The 13,991-nt window shown below is 39.5% G+C and overlaps 1 protein-coding gene across 2 annotated transcripts; it reads right to left on the minus strand.

Annotated features, from left to right (window-relative positions):
- Window positions 1–239: 239 nt before the first annotated feature.
- LOC309511936 (N-acetyllactosaminide beta-1,3-N-acetylglucosaminyltransferase 3-like) lies at window positions 240–13,991 on the minus strand. Of its 2 annotated transcripts, XM_082187314.1 has the most exons (3): window positions 13,844–13,991; window positions 1,961–3,162; window positions 240–479 (listed from the first exon to the last, which is right to left on the minus strand). In XM_082187314.1, exon 2 carries the CDS (start codon window positions 3,152–3,154, stop codon window positions 2,000–2,002), a length of 1,155 nt encoding a protein of 384 aa, XP_082043440.1. In that variant the 5' UTR covers window positions 3,155–3,162; window positions 13,844–13,991; the 3' UTR covers window positions 240–479; window positions 1,961–1,999. The 2 variants fall into 2 exon arrangements, with proteins under 2 accessions (XP_082043440.1, XP_082043441.1); XM_082187315.1 differs by lacking the exon at window positions 240–479 and having other exon boundaries at window positions 1,112–3,162.

Raw genomic sequence — 13,991 nt, forward strand, 5'->3', positions numbered from 1 at the left:
TCAAAGTGACGCCAAAATGAATGGGAGTCAATGGGATGCTAACAGCAGGTGAAGGCTTGTTAGCCAATGGCGGCTCCCGGGGGTGGTACGGAAATCGAGCGCTCGATTACCCCCCTGTAAAAATCACACACTGCACCTTTAAAGCTTACTTCTTGCGCGTGGTCCAGTAAATTTTGCGATTCAGATTCGTGATTCACGAAGTAAATAATTATGCCACTTCATATAACTATCCTGATACAATTAGATTTAAAAAAGGAAAGATATAGACTATAGATCTCCATAAGCACTCTCTAATAGTTTAAAAGAAAGAATAAAAACCATAAAGACTACAACTTCTTTTGCTGAGAAAGGAATCAACCACCCTTTTCATTTCCGTTAAAGTGCAATACAATACACCAAATCATTTTCTTGAGAAGTGACATGGTAAAACATGGTGTAGAAAAAAAGTTAATTCTTTGATTAAAATCAAAATGAATGTTCTCCCTCGCCTGTTGTATGTTATCCAAATGCTACCTATTTATATTCCATCCAAAATGTTTACAAGGTAGGAGTATTTGTGTGGAATAACAAAAGGCCAAGGATGGAACTTCGAAAGCTTCAACTACCAATCAAAAAAGGAAGACTTGGCATCCCAAATTTTAAATTTTATCATTGGGCTGCACAACTAAAATTAATGGCAGAGTGGATTAAAAAAAAGCCATTTCTGCTTTCCAGATTTAGAAGGTATAGGTCTGGATAGGGTTCAATTAGAACACCTTCCGTTTATATGTTTCACAAAAATATACACCAAGATTAAGAAAAATGATATATTGAAAAATATCTGTAGATCTTTTAGTGCTGTTCGTAAATATTTCTGGCTTGACAAATATTCATTGTTGGCTCCCATTGCTAATAATCCAGATTTTAGACATACCTGTATCGATGTTGGTTTTAATGAGTGGAGAGAAGCTGGTATCATAAGAATATTAGATGTTTATGCAGACAATACTCTTAAGTCTTTCCAACAATTACAGTATGAGTTTAATATTTCACAAGCCCACTTCTTTCGATATTTACAAATGAGAAGTTACCTTAGTTCTATTGAATACTGTAAACAAGGTGGGAAAACAAATGTGCTTGATAGCATTTTATTGAAGGCAGCTGCATTGAAAAGTAAAACAATGACACATATTTATGACCAAATTACAGCAAATAATAAAGGTTTAATAAATATTAAACAAAGATGGGAACTTGACTTTGGTGTTACACTGGAAGACCAGATATGGAGCAAAGTATTAGATCATGCAAGACAAATGACTAAATCAAACAAATCATATGAAGTACAATATAAAATCATTAACAAGCTGCATGTGACTCCTTTAACTCGAAGTAAATATGACACATGTACAAAATTTTGTCTGAAGTGTAAAAAGGATATGGAACTTATTTCCATTTAATATGGACCTGTCCTCTAATTGCATCATTCTGGTCTTCGGTTGTTCAGGAAATTGAAAAATCTTTTGGGATTAAAGTGCCACTGGATCACAGATTGTGTATCCTTGGTGTAAATAATTGTGTGCCGGAAACAAAAACAATGTCCATAATGTTGTATGCTGCTCACCTTTCCATACTTCATGTTTGGATTAAAGAACACTCTCCTACTTTAACTGAGTGAAAAACTCTTGTCACTGTTACCATACAAAAGACAGCATAATGTACTGGATGGAACTCTGGATACTTTTGTAAATGACTGGTCTCCCCTTAAAGACTATTTTGGACGTGAATGGCAAGCAATAACATGTATTAATATGGATTGAAAACAAGATGTGTACATTTATTGGATTCACGTAGTAGACCTGTAATAACTATTTATTTGTTTGCTGTTATTCCCCTTTTTTTTTTCTTTTTTTTTTAATGGTAAGAAGAAAAAAAAGTTAAAATAAACAGTTAAAAAAAAAAAAAGTTTAAAAAAATGTATTACATCAATTCCAGCAAGCTATTATGCTTCCCTTTCTTTTGTTTACGGGCTTCCCTGAAGAGAGGAATTTGTCTTTCCACATTGCAAATGTGGGTTTTGTATTTCATCCCACATCACAAAAATCATGTGCGGCAGAAATCTGTGGACTAAAATGATTTCTCTGTAATAGCAAGGGTGAAAATTGTCAACGTTCTCAGCTGGGACATGCAGACCAGCGGTTCTTACACCAAAGTGGGATGTAGGTTTGAGGCCAGCCTTTTCCAAACACATTCCCATGTAAACATCATCAATGGGCAGTAGAATTATAGAGTGAGACATGTTGTAGATTGTTCTGGCCGTGAAGCCTGAGAGAAGAAAGCCTCCTCCACCACAGTAAGGAGGATAGCTCTCAGACTCCTGAACCTGCACCGGGACAAAGTATTTACTTGAAGAGCGTCTAATAGGTCCTACGTTCTGGATGAGGTGCCCGGTAAAGAGATGTTTACTTCCATCATTGTCCTCTTGACCTTGAAGATACTCAACCATGTTAAACGTATTGGCAAAGATGTCATCGTCCCCGTTTAAGAGAAATCTAGGGTGTGGGCACCATCTTTCCATCCACTCTAAGAAAAGGATCTGCTTCAGTGTGAGGTTAAAGAATGAATCATTGAAGTCCCACTGTAAAATGTCCTTGTTCTCATTGTTCTCCAGCTTCAATAACTTATTCAACCTGCGCTTCTCGAAGCCAGTTTTAGTTGTTCCGATTATGAAGACTCTACGGATCCACACACCTTTGTGCAGTCGTTCCTTAGCCCATGTTTTCCGCAGGACTTCTCGCCGCTCGTAGTTTTCTGGAGAACTCTTGATGACCAGCAGAAGGAAGACATCTGCAGAGTTCAGGGGTCCGCCACATTTATTAGGCAGGTCGAGCAGCATGGGGAAATTCCTACAGTGTCGGTAAAGCAGGAAATCTTGGATATGACCTGGCAGAGTAGAAAATCCAGTCACAATATAAGCCGACATATTCTGCTGACAACGTGAAGACAAAGGCTGGGGAGTTTTGGATCTGGGCAAATGGATTTGATGACGGAGCATCTCATATGTGTCTTTGCTATTTGATATCACGGCGTCTTCAGTGTCATTTTTGTTCATAATAATGAAGAGACACACAACACCTGTGAGAATTAATGCTATTGTCTCTGCGCTTTTCTTTCTCATCTTCACACCTGTTTAGGAAAAGAGACACAATTCACAGTATGAACACAAATTCTCTCAACAAGGATTTTTCAGACCTAATTACAAAATATTAATTCAAGGCTGTCCATGAAACTGAATTAATGAAAGAGATATTCAGCAAAAAATCTAAATTCTTTTGTTAAACTATTACAGTAAATCATGTGTAGAAGTTGTATCAGTGCTCTGTGCCCTGTGTAGATCTGGGCATGTAGTTTTCATGTTACATGCATGTAGAACATGTAGTTTTCATGTTCTGTTGCAGTGAAGTCCTGACAAAAAATCAGCCTCAATGTGTCAAAGATAATGACTTTAAATGAACTAATTTGCGGAAAGAACAGAATACCATGGTTGGATACAATTTTCTGTACTGTTAACCTAATCGAAACTTGTGGGAAAGGCATCAAGTGATTATCCATATGACTATAAATATTATGTTTCTCTATCCTAAGCTTGAGTTCATTTATTGATTATGACTGATTTTATTTGATATGCACAACAGGGACCAATGGGACAGATGCACATACTGTAGGAAGGGTTCGTATTGATGAGCCGCTAACAAAGTAATCTATTCAGTATTCACATAATGTTCTCTCTCTTAAAATGTAAGTGAGTGCAAATGTCAGCATTATCATATATATCTAAAGAATTTAAGTCTGTCAGGTAAAAGAAGAGCTTATTGATGCAGTTCAGTCTGTCAGATATTTTATTCCAACCGTTAGCCTACTCCTGATCAGAGGCTTCTGTAAATATTTAGTGTATATATAGAGTTACGCTTCAACTAAGTTTAATGGTGCAACGCAAAAATATTTAGTACTGCGTAAGTTGTATCTTAGTGCCCATTTACGTCAATACTAGGCTAAGTTGTAACTTATGCACAGCTGGTGCAACCGGCCCCTGGGTGTCTATTTCATATGTAGATATCCATACAAGCGTCTAACTACGGTTGCAGACACACAGTCAACTTGCTCTCGAATGTTCATGGACCGCTCCAGTACGGCGGATGGCTTACGGATTGCGGCCCATTGAAACAGCCGCTAATGAGGCATCTATGTACAGTTCAATGTGTGAACCCATGAATCATGCGGATTCACTCAGATCTAACAGATTTAACTTCACTGTAAATCATATTCCTTCAACCACGCTGGCATTCTACGCACTCTACTACTCCTCCTAGGATTAAATGTCACTTGTGGCTGCAAGTTCTCATACTGAGTGGTAACAGCGAGTTAGTTTGGAAACATTCCATTTCTTTTTCTCATTCAGCACAAAGGTACTCTTTCCGATTTGTTGCTCAATGTTCAGGAGTGGTGAGAACTGGGAAACACCATTCCTCACATGAACAGATTGTTTCACTCTCACCTGGTCTCCTGGTTTGAAAGTGTGGTACTTGGCACCATGTCTTTTGTCAGTGTACTTTTTACTCTTGAGCTTTTTGGTACTCACAGTCTCTTTCACTCTAGCACATTTGTCACTTTTGGGCCAACAGGAAAAACATTCAGCTTTGTACGCATTTTGCGATGATGAAGAAGTTCAGAAGGTGAAACGGCCATAGTACTGTGTGGGGTAGCTCTGTAGCTTTGCAAGAACTCAGTCACTGCATGTTTCCATGGTTTCCACATCTGTTCTGATGCATTGTGGGTAATACAAACTACTACGCATGTGACTGATTCCTCTCTCCTTTAAGATTGCTGCAAACACACTGGAGAGGAATTGAGGGCCGTTGTAAGTCATAACACACTGTGGATTTCCCTCTCTACTGCAAACTGATTGGAGGAATGATGTGACCACCTCAGCAGTGACATTTGGAGACAACGCCACCTCAGGCCACTTACTGTGATAATCCACCAGAGAAATGGCAAAACACCAGTCAGAAGGTCCTCTCTCAAAAGGTCATATCGATCGCTAGTTTCTGCCATGGTTCAGGCGGCAGGCGGCAGGCTGACATGCTGAAGAGGAGCAGGTGCTATTTTAGCTGATTTGTCATTCAGTTGGCATGTCAAGCAAGAAGAAACGGCAGCCTGCACGTGAGCATCCATCTAAGGCCACCAGAATAATTCACACAGCTTCTGTTTAGTTTGGACAATTGCTTTGTAAGAACTGATTTTCCTGCTAAGACAAAAGCTTAGATAAAACTCACCCTACAATAAAAGCAATAAAACGCACCCTGGACAGAAGATTGCAAAGAAAGAGCACAGGACATTGTCCTGTCCAAACTTATCTCCTTGTTTATATATGCATCCCCCCTCTCCCGGAGTCGAGTCACCAAAAGTTCACTGAGATTGTCTATATATACCCAGCAGCCATATCACCCTGTAGCCCAAGACTGGTTGCCCACTGAAGCTAAGCAGGGCTGAGCCTGGTTAGTACCTGGATGGGAGACCTCCTGGGAAAAACCAGGTTGCTGCTGGAAGAGGTGTTAGTGAGGCCAGCAGGGGGCGCTCACCCTGTGGTCTGTGTGGGTCCTAATGCCCCAGTATAGTGACGGGGACACTATACTGCCAAAAGAGCACCGTCCTTCGGATGAGACGTTAAACTGAGGTCCTGACTCTCTGTGGTCATTAAAAATCCCAGGATGTCCTTCGAAAAAGAGTAGGGGTGTACTGCCCGGCATCCTGGCCAAATTTGCCCCTTGGCCTCTGTCTATCATGGCCTCCTAATCATCCTCATATACTGATTGGCTTCATCGCTCTGTCTCCTCTCCACCAGTAAGCTGGTGTGTGGTGGGCGTTCTGGCGCAATATGGCTGCCGTCGCATCATCCAAGTGGATGCTGCACATTGGTGGTGGTTGAGGAGATTCCTTCCTTCTATGTAAAGCGCTTTGAGGTCTCAGCAAAAGCGCTATATAAATGTAACGAATTATTATTATTATTATATATCACATATGATGTATCTTGTAAATCTATTGTTTTTCCTTTTCATGTTTGGTATTATTTTAAATGTCTCAGTGTGACTGGTAAAATGGTCTTAATTTCATTGCAGTCATTGGTATTTTGAGAAAGCTTGAAAACGTTGGAGAATTCTGTTCTCCTCTTTGGGTGATGTCTCTTCCCCAAAACCAGGTGCTACCCCCTGGGGTACATGGATTGACCCAAAACAACTCTAAAAAATATTGGTATAACCCTTTGTTCTGGTCTGAGTATATAATGGTAAGTGGCAGAGCAGTCTGTAGGAACCTGTAACCAGGAAAATAAAACATACAGTGCTGTGTGTCTCTGTCAGGAATGCATTGCTTACTTTTAGAGTCATCTTTGAGTAATTGATGTCATGTATTTATTATTTCTGAATTGGCTTTTAATCATTTACTTGTGAATTGGCATGATACATTTTTACCTGACAAATAAATGTTACATCTTGATTTATTCTGAAGTATTCTGAAATCATTATTTTAGTAGATTATGAGGAGGCTGGTGCTACCGCAGATCTGTGTCCAGGATAGGTCAAACTAAAGGCGCATATGAACGGAGCAGTAGGCACGTCATTTGAAGACCTTTTGATTTCTGTCTATCACTGACTTGGCAAGTTGTACGGAAGTGGCTAAATAAACTACACTTTTTTGTATGAGTGAGCAGTAGGCAACCGACTGTTATGGAAAATTCAGTATTACTTATATTCATCGTTTTCCAAACTGTTAATTTCATTTAGTCGTGTTTCTGTGAGGATCTATAACAGCTGAAGGGATCTTTTAAGATTAAGATCTCAGCAAAGTTGCAATTCCTGTTCACTCAGACTGATGGGATTAGCACACGAATGACTCACTGAGAATCTCACCTTTTGTTCTGCAGAGGGCTTTCGGACCCATATGGTTCTGGGAGCCTTATGCTGATTGAATTAGGATTGGCCAGACCCTCACAGTCTAGGGTGTTACCTTAACCTATATATATCAGGGGGTAGAAACCAGTCCATACCAGCTTGAGATATAAGATGTCTTTAAGGAAATTTACAGAAACTGGGAAAGGAGGAGTCAAGAATGTCAGAAACCTGTATAAAATGTCTATGCTCATTGAGTCCAATAGGTTATTTCTGTTTCACATCTGGGTGGCTGCGGGTGTGAAAAGAATCCTCAAAGAATAAACCTTTTCTCTTTAAAACAGTTTTGCCTCTTGAAAGTTTCTTACACATTTGATGCTGTTTTTATTAATCTCTGAAAATTGCTTTTACACAACTAAAGAGGTATTAGCAAACCCTGCACCCTCTGACCAAGATCAGACTGGCAAGACTGTGTCCGTGAGATCCACGTAAACCCGGGGGGTGTGACTCTGTGCAGCATTGGGTCCCTTAATGAATGAATAATTGAAAGTATGGTATACTCAGAATAATTAAAGATCTAAATTAAGTCATAATCAATATTTATGATTATTTTCTAATAAGAAACACAATCTAAATTTGATTATCATTTGAAATTGGAGTCAGATTAAGCGTAGAGCTAAAGTAATATTGAAACTAAATTCTAATAAATGAAGTGAACTTCACTGGAGCGCTGAAAAGACATTCACGCATTATCCCTTCGCCCATACCGTTGGATTTCCATCGTTGGGCAAATGGGTGGTCTTTACACCTTGGTGTGTCTCATGTGCCAGGCTTATCATCTTACAGCGCAATGTAGAAGGAACAAGAACACGATGTTCACCTCTCCTCACCAGCACACCATCAACACACAGTTCATCACGAATGCGAAAGAAAGGCACCAGAACAGGATCCAGGTCACAGGATTTCCAGGTCAGGTCACACCCTGCCCGATTCGCAAGCGAAGCCAGGTTAACTCTGGACAGGCTTCCGAAGCAGCTATGAAATCCTCAGCAGACAATGTAGGCAATCCAGTCACAAAAGCAACCATTTCTGGTTCCACAGCACTATCATTTCCTGTCGGTAATGGCAGCCTGGATAAACAATCTGCAGCACAATTAAGATGTCAAGGTCGGTAGATCACATCATATGTGTAGCAAAGCAAGCATGCCGACCACCGGGCAACCCGCATACCGGCCAGGCCATTGCCTTTGGTTGCCAATAATGTAGTGAGCGCACAATGATCAGTTCTGAGCATAAAGTGTCGACCCCACAAATATGGCCGCCACTTTTCTACGGCCCAGACACAAGCCAACGCCTCCTTCTCGACCGTAGAGTATTTCCTTTCGGCCGCTGTAAGGGTTCTAGAAGCAAACACTACAGTTCTCTCAACACGGTCTGGGTGTATTTGTCAACTAGGAAATTTCCCATCACTAACTAAACACACTCGCACTACAAGAGCATACTTTTTTAGCGGTCGTGAAGAAATTACTTATTCAAAATATATAAGCCTACCTACACAAGAGAGAATGCGCTTTCGTGAGGGAAGCAGCACCTGTCTGAGAAAGTAACTAAACAGTTTGAGTTCAATTTCAAATGCAAATGGAAAGTTTGTGCAATTTGTTTGTTTTTGTGTAAGAATGCCTCAGCCTTGTAATATGGCATTAAATAATTACTGACTTTTTCTCAGAGCACTAGTATCATGCAGTTTGTGTTCAATTGTGTTTGGGTGGTTAATAATAATAAAAATAAAATAATTATTATTATTTGTATTTATATAGCGCCTTTCCAACGCTCAAGGTCGCTTTACAAAGATATGTAAAGGCAGTGGTTCTCAAACTGGGTTACGTGAGGTGACAGAAGGGGGTACAGGAACAAAATGCTGAATTTTGCCGTTCATTTAATTCTACCTCACCTTAGATTTACACTGAGTATCAGATTCTAGTCAGAATTTGAGTTTGATACATAGACGGTAAAAAAAAAAAATACTGATACTGCTCCATTGGGCTGTGATTATGGGGCGTGTTTCAACCGAACCAGGAAGGAAAATGCCTCTGCACTCAATTGGATAGACCTACAACCAATCAGAGCAACGAAGTAAATGACGTATGCTCTTCATTCATCTTTCCGATCGACAAATGCCTTGATCGCGGTTCTCTAGGTGCGTTCCATTTGACCGTAAGTGGACTGCGATGTGGACTTCACAGGGTATTCCGCCATCTTAAGTGAGATTCCAATCCGAAGGGAGCGAACATGTTCAGTTCGAAGGGCACTGCGCACGGCATAGGGAATAAGGGAACGATACATCACTTCACAGGAAGTGGAGAGCGATGATCACCCAACTGTCATTTCGCGCACCACGTCATCACCAGTCAGAACGGTCATAACTAACGATGGAGGAGTTTACGTATGTGTGTAAGTATTCATACATTTCACCATTGTTATACAAATTACAGTATTTTTAACGGTTATTGTTGTGAATATTACATATACTATTTTTGATGATTATAATTAACCTCAGTGAATGCAGCCAGCTAGTTTGTGAAGTAAAGTGATTTTATTTTAGGTATTTGTAAAATAGTGCAATATAATTGTAAATATATAATATAATAATAAAAATTAAAATATGAATGTAGTCCTATATATATTTATGTTATATCATAATCTGCGCGACCCCGTCATTGACTTTCTTTGATGACGTTTGCAGGGCGTTTCAAATGAGCGGTTATTGTCGGTGAAGTCCACTTCAGCTGATATACCGTGCTCAGGGAGTAGGGGAGCAGTGAACACTGCGTATGGACCAAGCTGCAACATCCCCATCTCTCTCTTGAAACCAACACGGAAGTGAGTTAAACTGCAATTCATTGACTGCCCGCTTGAGGCTGGCTGCAGAAGTGAGTCAAATCTGTATCTCCCCCATGTTAAAATTACCAACTTTACAGCAGAAAAAAAACATGTTTACAGCCTGGATCTCTATGTGGCTTTGGTCTATACAGCTAATTTTGCCCTTCATAACAACTGTGAGGGGGGTGCATTTTTTTATAACTCATCCGTTTAGTTGATTAATATTTAAAGTTCTGCATAAGTATGGGTGTGTCCACTTTTGAGTGACAGGTGGATTCCCGCTGATGTCAATGCTAGCCGTTTGTTTGCTGTTAGCCACGTCACTACTCACTTCACCTCAGCAAATTTTAGCTGCTGAATTTGCCATCTCTGCAGTGTTTGTGCTTTTTTCGGGATTATTTCATACAATTTAATACACCCATTACTTCGCCCACAGTTTAGGATTCCGTCGTTGTCGTCGAGTATCGTTCAAGAGAACAACCAGCGCTGTATTTCAGTTGTTTTCCTCTGTGAACATGCACTAATGGATGTCTGACAATTTCGTTGGTTTTTGGAGTTTTCAGATTTAAAAACGTCTATAGATATAAAGGCTCGTTTGTTCTGCTCTCACGGAACAGATAGATTATAACATGCTTATGTACCGTCAGATGAAATCCTGCAGGTGTCGGCGCTTTCTCCGTCCATGCAATAAATGCACATCCTTGAATGAGCGCGGATTATCAATATCTAGCGCATTTACTTGAACTTCATAGGTAATATATCTATGGTTTAACCCATTTGAGAGGCGGCCAAAATCAGAATTTAAAATGGACTGAATAAGCTCCACACTGTAAAAAATGTGGCTGCGATTTAGTTATAACAACTTAAAGTTAGTTGAGATAACTTAGGCTACTTAAAAGTTAACTAAACTTAATATTTTAAGTCAAGCTTGAACACATATTTTTTAAAGTTGAAACAATGTTGGATTTTAAATTGTGATAAATAATCGCAGCAATTTTTTTTTACAGTGTACGAACTTGACGAGCGATTCCGCGCTGACGGACCATAGACTATAAAAAAAGAATGACTGACATGTAACTGTTATGCACATAAATCACTGTCACACACACTCTCTCTGAATAATAGTTAAGTTACTGCATAATACATTTTAAACTAGCAGAATAGTACAGAATCACGATACAGTCTCACTTGTAGCCATGTCTTTTAATAATATATATTTCGAAGGGCAAAAACAGGAACTTTTCATTGGCTTTACATCATCAACTGTCACTTTAGCGCGAGGCCCTGGCAGTCGCAGACTTAGTACTTTCCATAGGGTACTTTCAGTAGCATATAGCATTACCTCCCAAGCCTGAGCTAACTCGATCACATCGAGCGGTGAGCCGCGAGCGTGGTTTCATAGCCAGGCTCCTCCAGCTTCACCCACGCCTCGCCTCTTTGCCCATTTTCTGTTATCCGAGAGTGACGCAAGGTGACGCGAGGCCAAGATGGCGACGGACGACTTTAGGCTTCAAAAATGCTCTTCAGAAACCTACGGGTGACGTCACGGACACTACGTCCATATTTTTTTACAGTCTATGGTATGGACCCTGTCGAATGGAACGCACCTTCTGTTCCTCTTTTCAAATTAATGCGCTGTCGATATCTTCTATAACAGACGCGATGGCGGAATCTACACATGATGTTTCATAAACAAAGTTCGGGAGGAGCACGTTCAAATAATCAATCCAATCAACTTCATCAAACAATTACCATGTCTACCCTATCAGCATGAGAGGAAGCATATATTCACTCTGTCAACTCACCTAACATTCCTTGACAGTTTTCAGCATCCCTCCACTCACTCTTGGCCTGTTCTTCCACAGCCTGGAATAGGCTACGGGGGGAATACCGAGCCCGGAGCCCTCTCCTCGGACTGTATGCCATAATGCCATATATGCATTTATTCTATCTGACTTATTTGTAAGTGTGGAATCTCAATTCTCCAGCGGCAGTCATCTTTGTTGTAAACGAATTCAACCCAAGCGCTCGTTGGTGATTACGTTACTGTTGATCATCTGTCCATCCTCGTATAAAGCCCGCCCTGACAGTTTGATTGGTCCGAACAGCTTTGGTTCGGGCATAATAGCTCCACAACGGATCAAGTCCAGACCGAACTTCCCGACCTAAAAATGTTTGGCTGGCATCCAGGCTACTACATGATAGTGCAGATTGCTATCTCAGGAAATCGCGCTATACTACCGTTCTCGACAATGTAGGCTACAATGTAGGCTACGTTACCTTTGTAAAAGTAGGGATTTAGCACTTACTAGCATGAATAACAAATATAGACACAGGCTGTGCATGGAGATCGATATAAGATTAAAACTCTTTTCGATACAAAGACATACCCTGTGTGAGTTCCTGTGTTTAATGTTGATCACATGTGAAGATCCACACGATTGCAATGTGACATTGATTTTATAGGCTACAACAGTTCAACAAACGAAATATTAATATTAGGCTATAAGTGATGTTCATTACACAGTTGTATTTTTACAACAAAATAATAGCTCCAACGAAAGCCACAGCAGATCTGCAGCACACAGCAGTTTTTGTGAACGAATCTGCGATTTTGAACGAATCATTAGTCAATGATTCAAAGATTAATTAACTACAGCCACTTGCTTCGTTACTGAATGAATGACTCGATTACTCATTTTTAACTTAATATTTAAAAGCATCACTTCGTTTTTACCATCATTGCATATTTCTCTATTGAACACTTTTTTATATAAAGCATTATTTATTTTATAAAGGTATTTGTAAAGGTAAAAATGCACTGGAAAAAAATCGATTTAAGGGGGCAAATATTGTCCCTTACTGAAAAAGGTGTGACTGAAGAGTGTGGGTACGCAGAAGGATGTTAAAACCCTCATGGGGTACAACTCTAAAAAGTTTGAGAACCACTGGGACTGGTTTAAGGAATAGAACAAAATAAACATCAACATCAAAGCACAATACACATACCAAGGGCAGAAAGTAGGCCTAATATACAGAGGTCACTTACAAAGTAAGGTTAAAGATACAAACAAAGCGGATTCAGGCAAATAGAACATCAATAACAATGTAGAATTTACAGACTATGAGCTGAAGAGTAATATTCAGGAAGGAGAGAAGGGTGGATGTTTGACGGATGTCTTGAAGAAGAGCATTCCACAACCTCGGAGCAACTAGCTAAAAGACTCCCATGGTTACCAGACTATTGAAACCGACTGAAAATGACACGTACAGCACCACCAAATATATTTTTCACCAGCCGCCACTGGATACAGCAGGACTTGTTTCAGTCCCTTTCATTATAAAACCATAGACATTTAATAATAGTCTATATTTATGTCTGTGTATAAAAGTCTTTGTTACTGACTCACTGATAAAGACAGTATTTGTAACTTCTCCGATGTCGAAAGTACACACACACTAAACTAAAATATTATTTACTGAACAATAATATTTAAACTTACAATAATAGCCATTATAAAACTATGATAATTTGTGTATACGGAAATATCACATATTGTGTTTAAAAAAAAAATTATGACACTGCGAGAAAGTTTCCAATAGGCTACTGTTGTTTTTATTTGAGCTCAATAAGATGGTACATTCTGTTGCTGTTCATGGGTTTCCAGCGGAAGGTCATTTAATGATTTTACTTTATCAAAGTAGTATTGAAATATGTTTTTGGCTTTAATGATTGTATTGAGTGGTAACCATTTTATAAAAGTGTGCCTATGACGACCTTCAGCCGTGACAGCCGTTCACAACACAACACAGCGTCGATCGCAACGTATTGCTTGAGAATCATCATAATGTCAGAGCCTAGCAGGCTACGCAACACATCTTGTTGTCGCATTAGTTTAATTTTCTTAGAGCAACGGTAAAAACCCAAAAACATTTAAACGCATTTAAAATTAAAATATAGATATTTTTCCTATCAAAAAAAAAAAAAAAAAAAAAACAGTAAATTGTTTAGTTATCTTTTTTTTTTTTTTTTTTTATCTTACCTGGCCGTTAATTAGCTTCTTCGGACGACGTCAAAAGTAGCCTAACATTTGAGTTTTTGTTCATCGAAATACTGGACGCTTTAACACCATCCCTGTATTCACTGCTGAAACTCTTTCTTCCTAATGAGGAAATAAACTGTGGAGCCTC

Source organism: Leuciscus leuciscus (assembly GCF_965113295.1).
Source record: "Leuciscus leuciscus genome assembly, chromosome: 13".
Classification (NCBI taxonomy): Eukaryota; Metazoa; Chordata; class Actinopteri; order Cypriniformes; family Leuciscidae; genus Leuciscus; species Leuciscus leuciscus.

What these genes read in the sequence shown, in the direction of transcription:
- LOC309511936 (XM_082187314.1), bottom strand. Translation starts at nt 3,154, where the DNA reads ATGAGAAAGAAAAGCGCAGAGACAATAGCATTAATTCTCACAGGTGTT.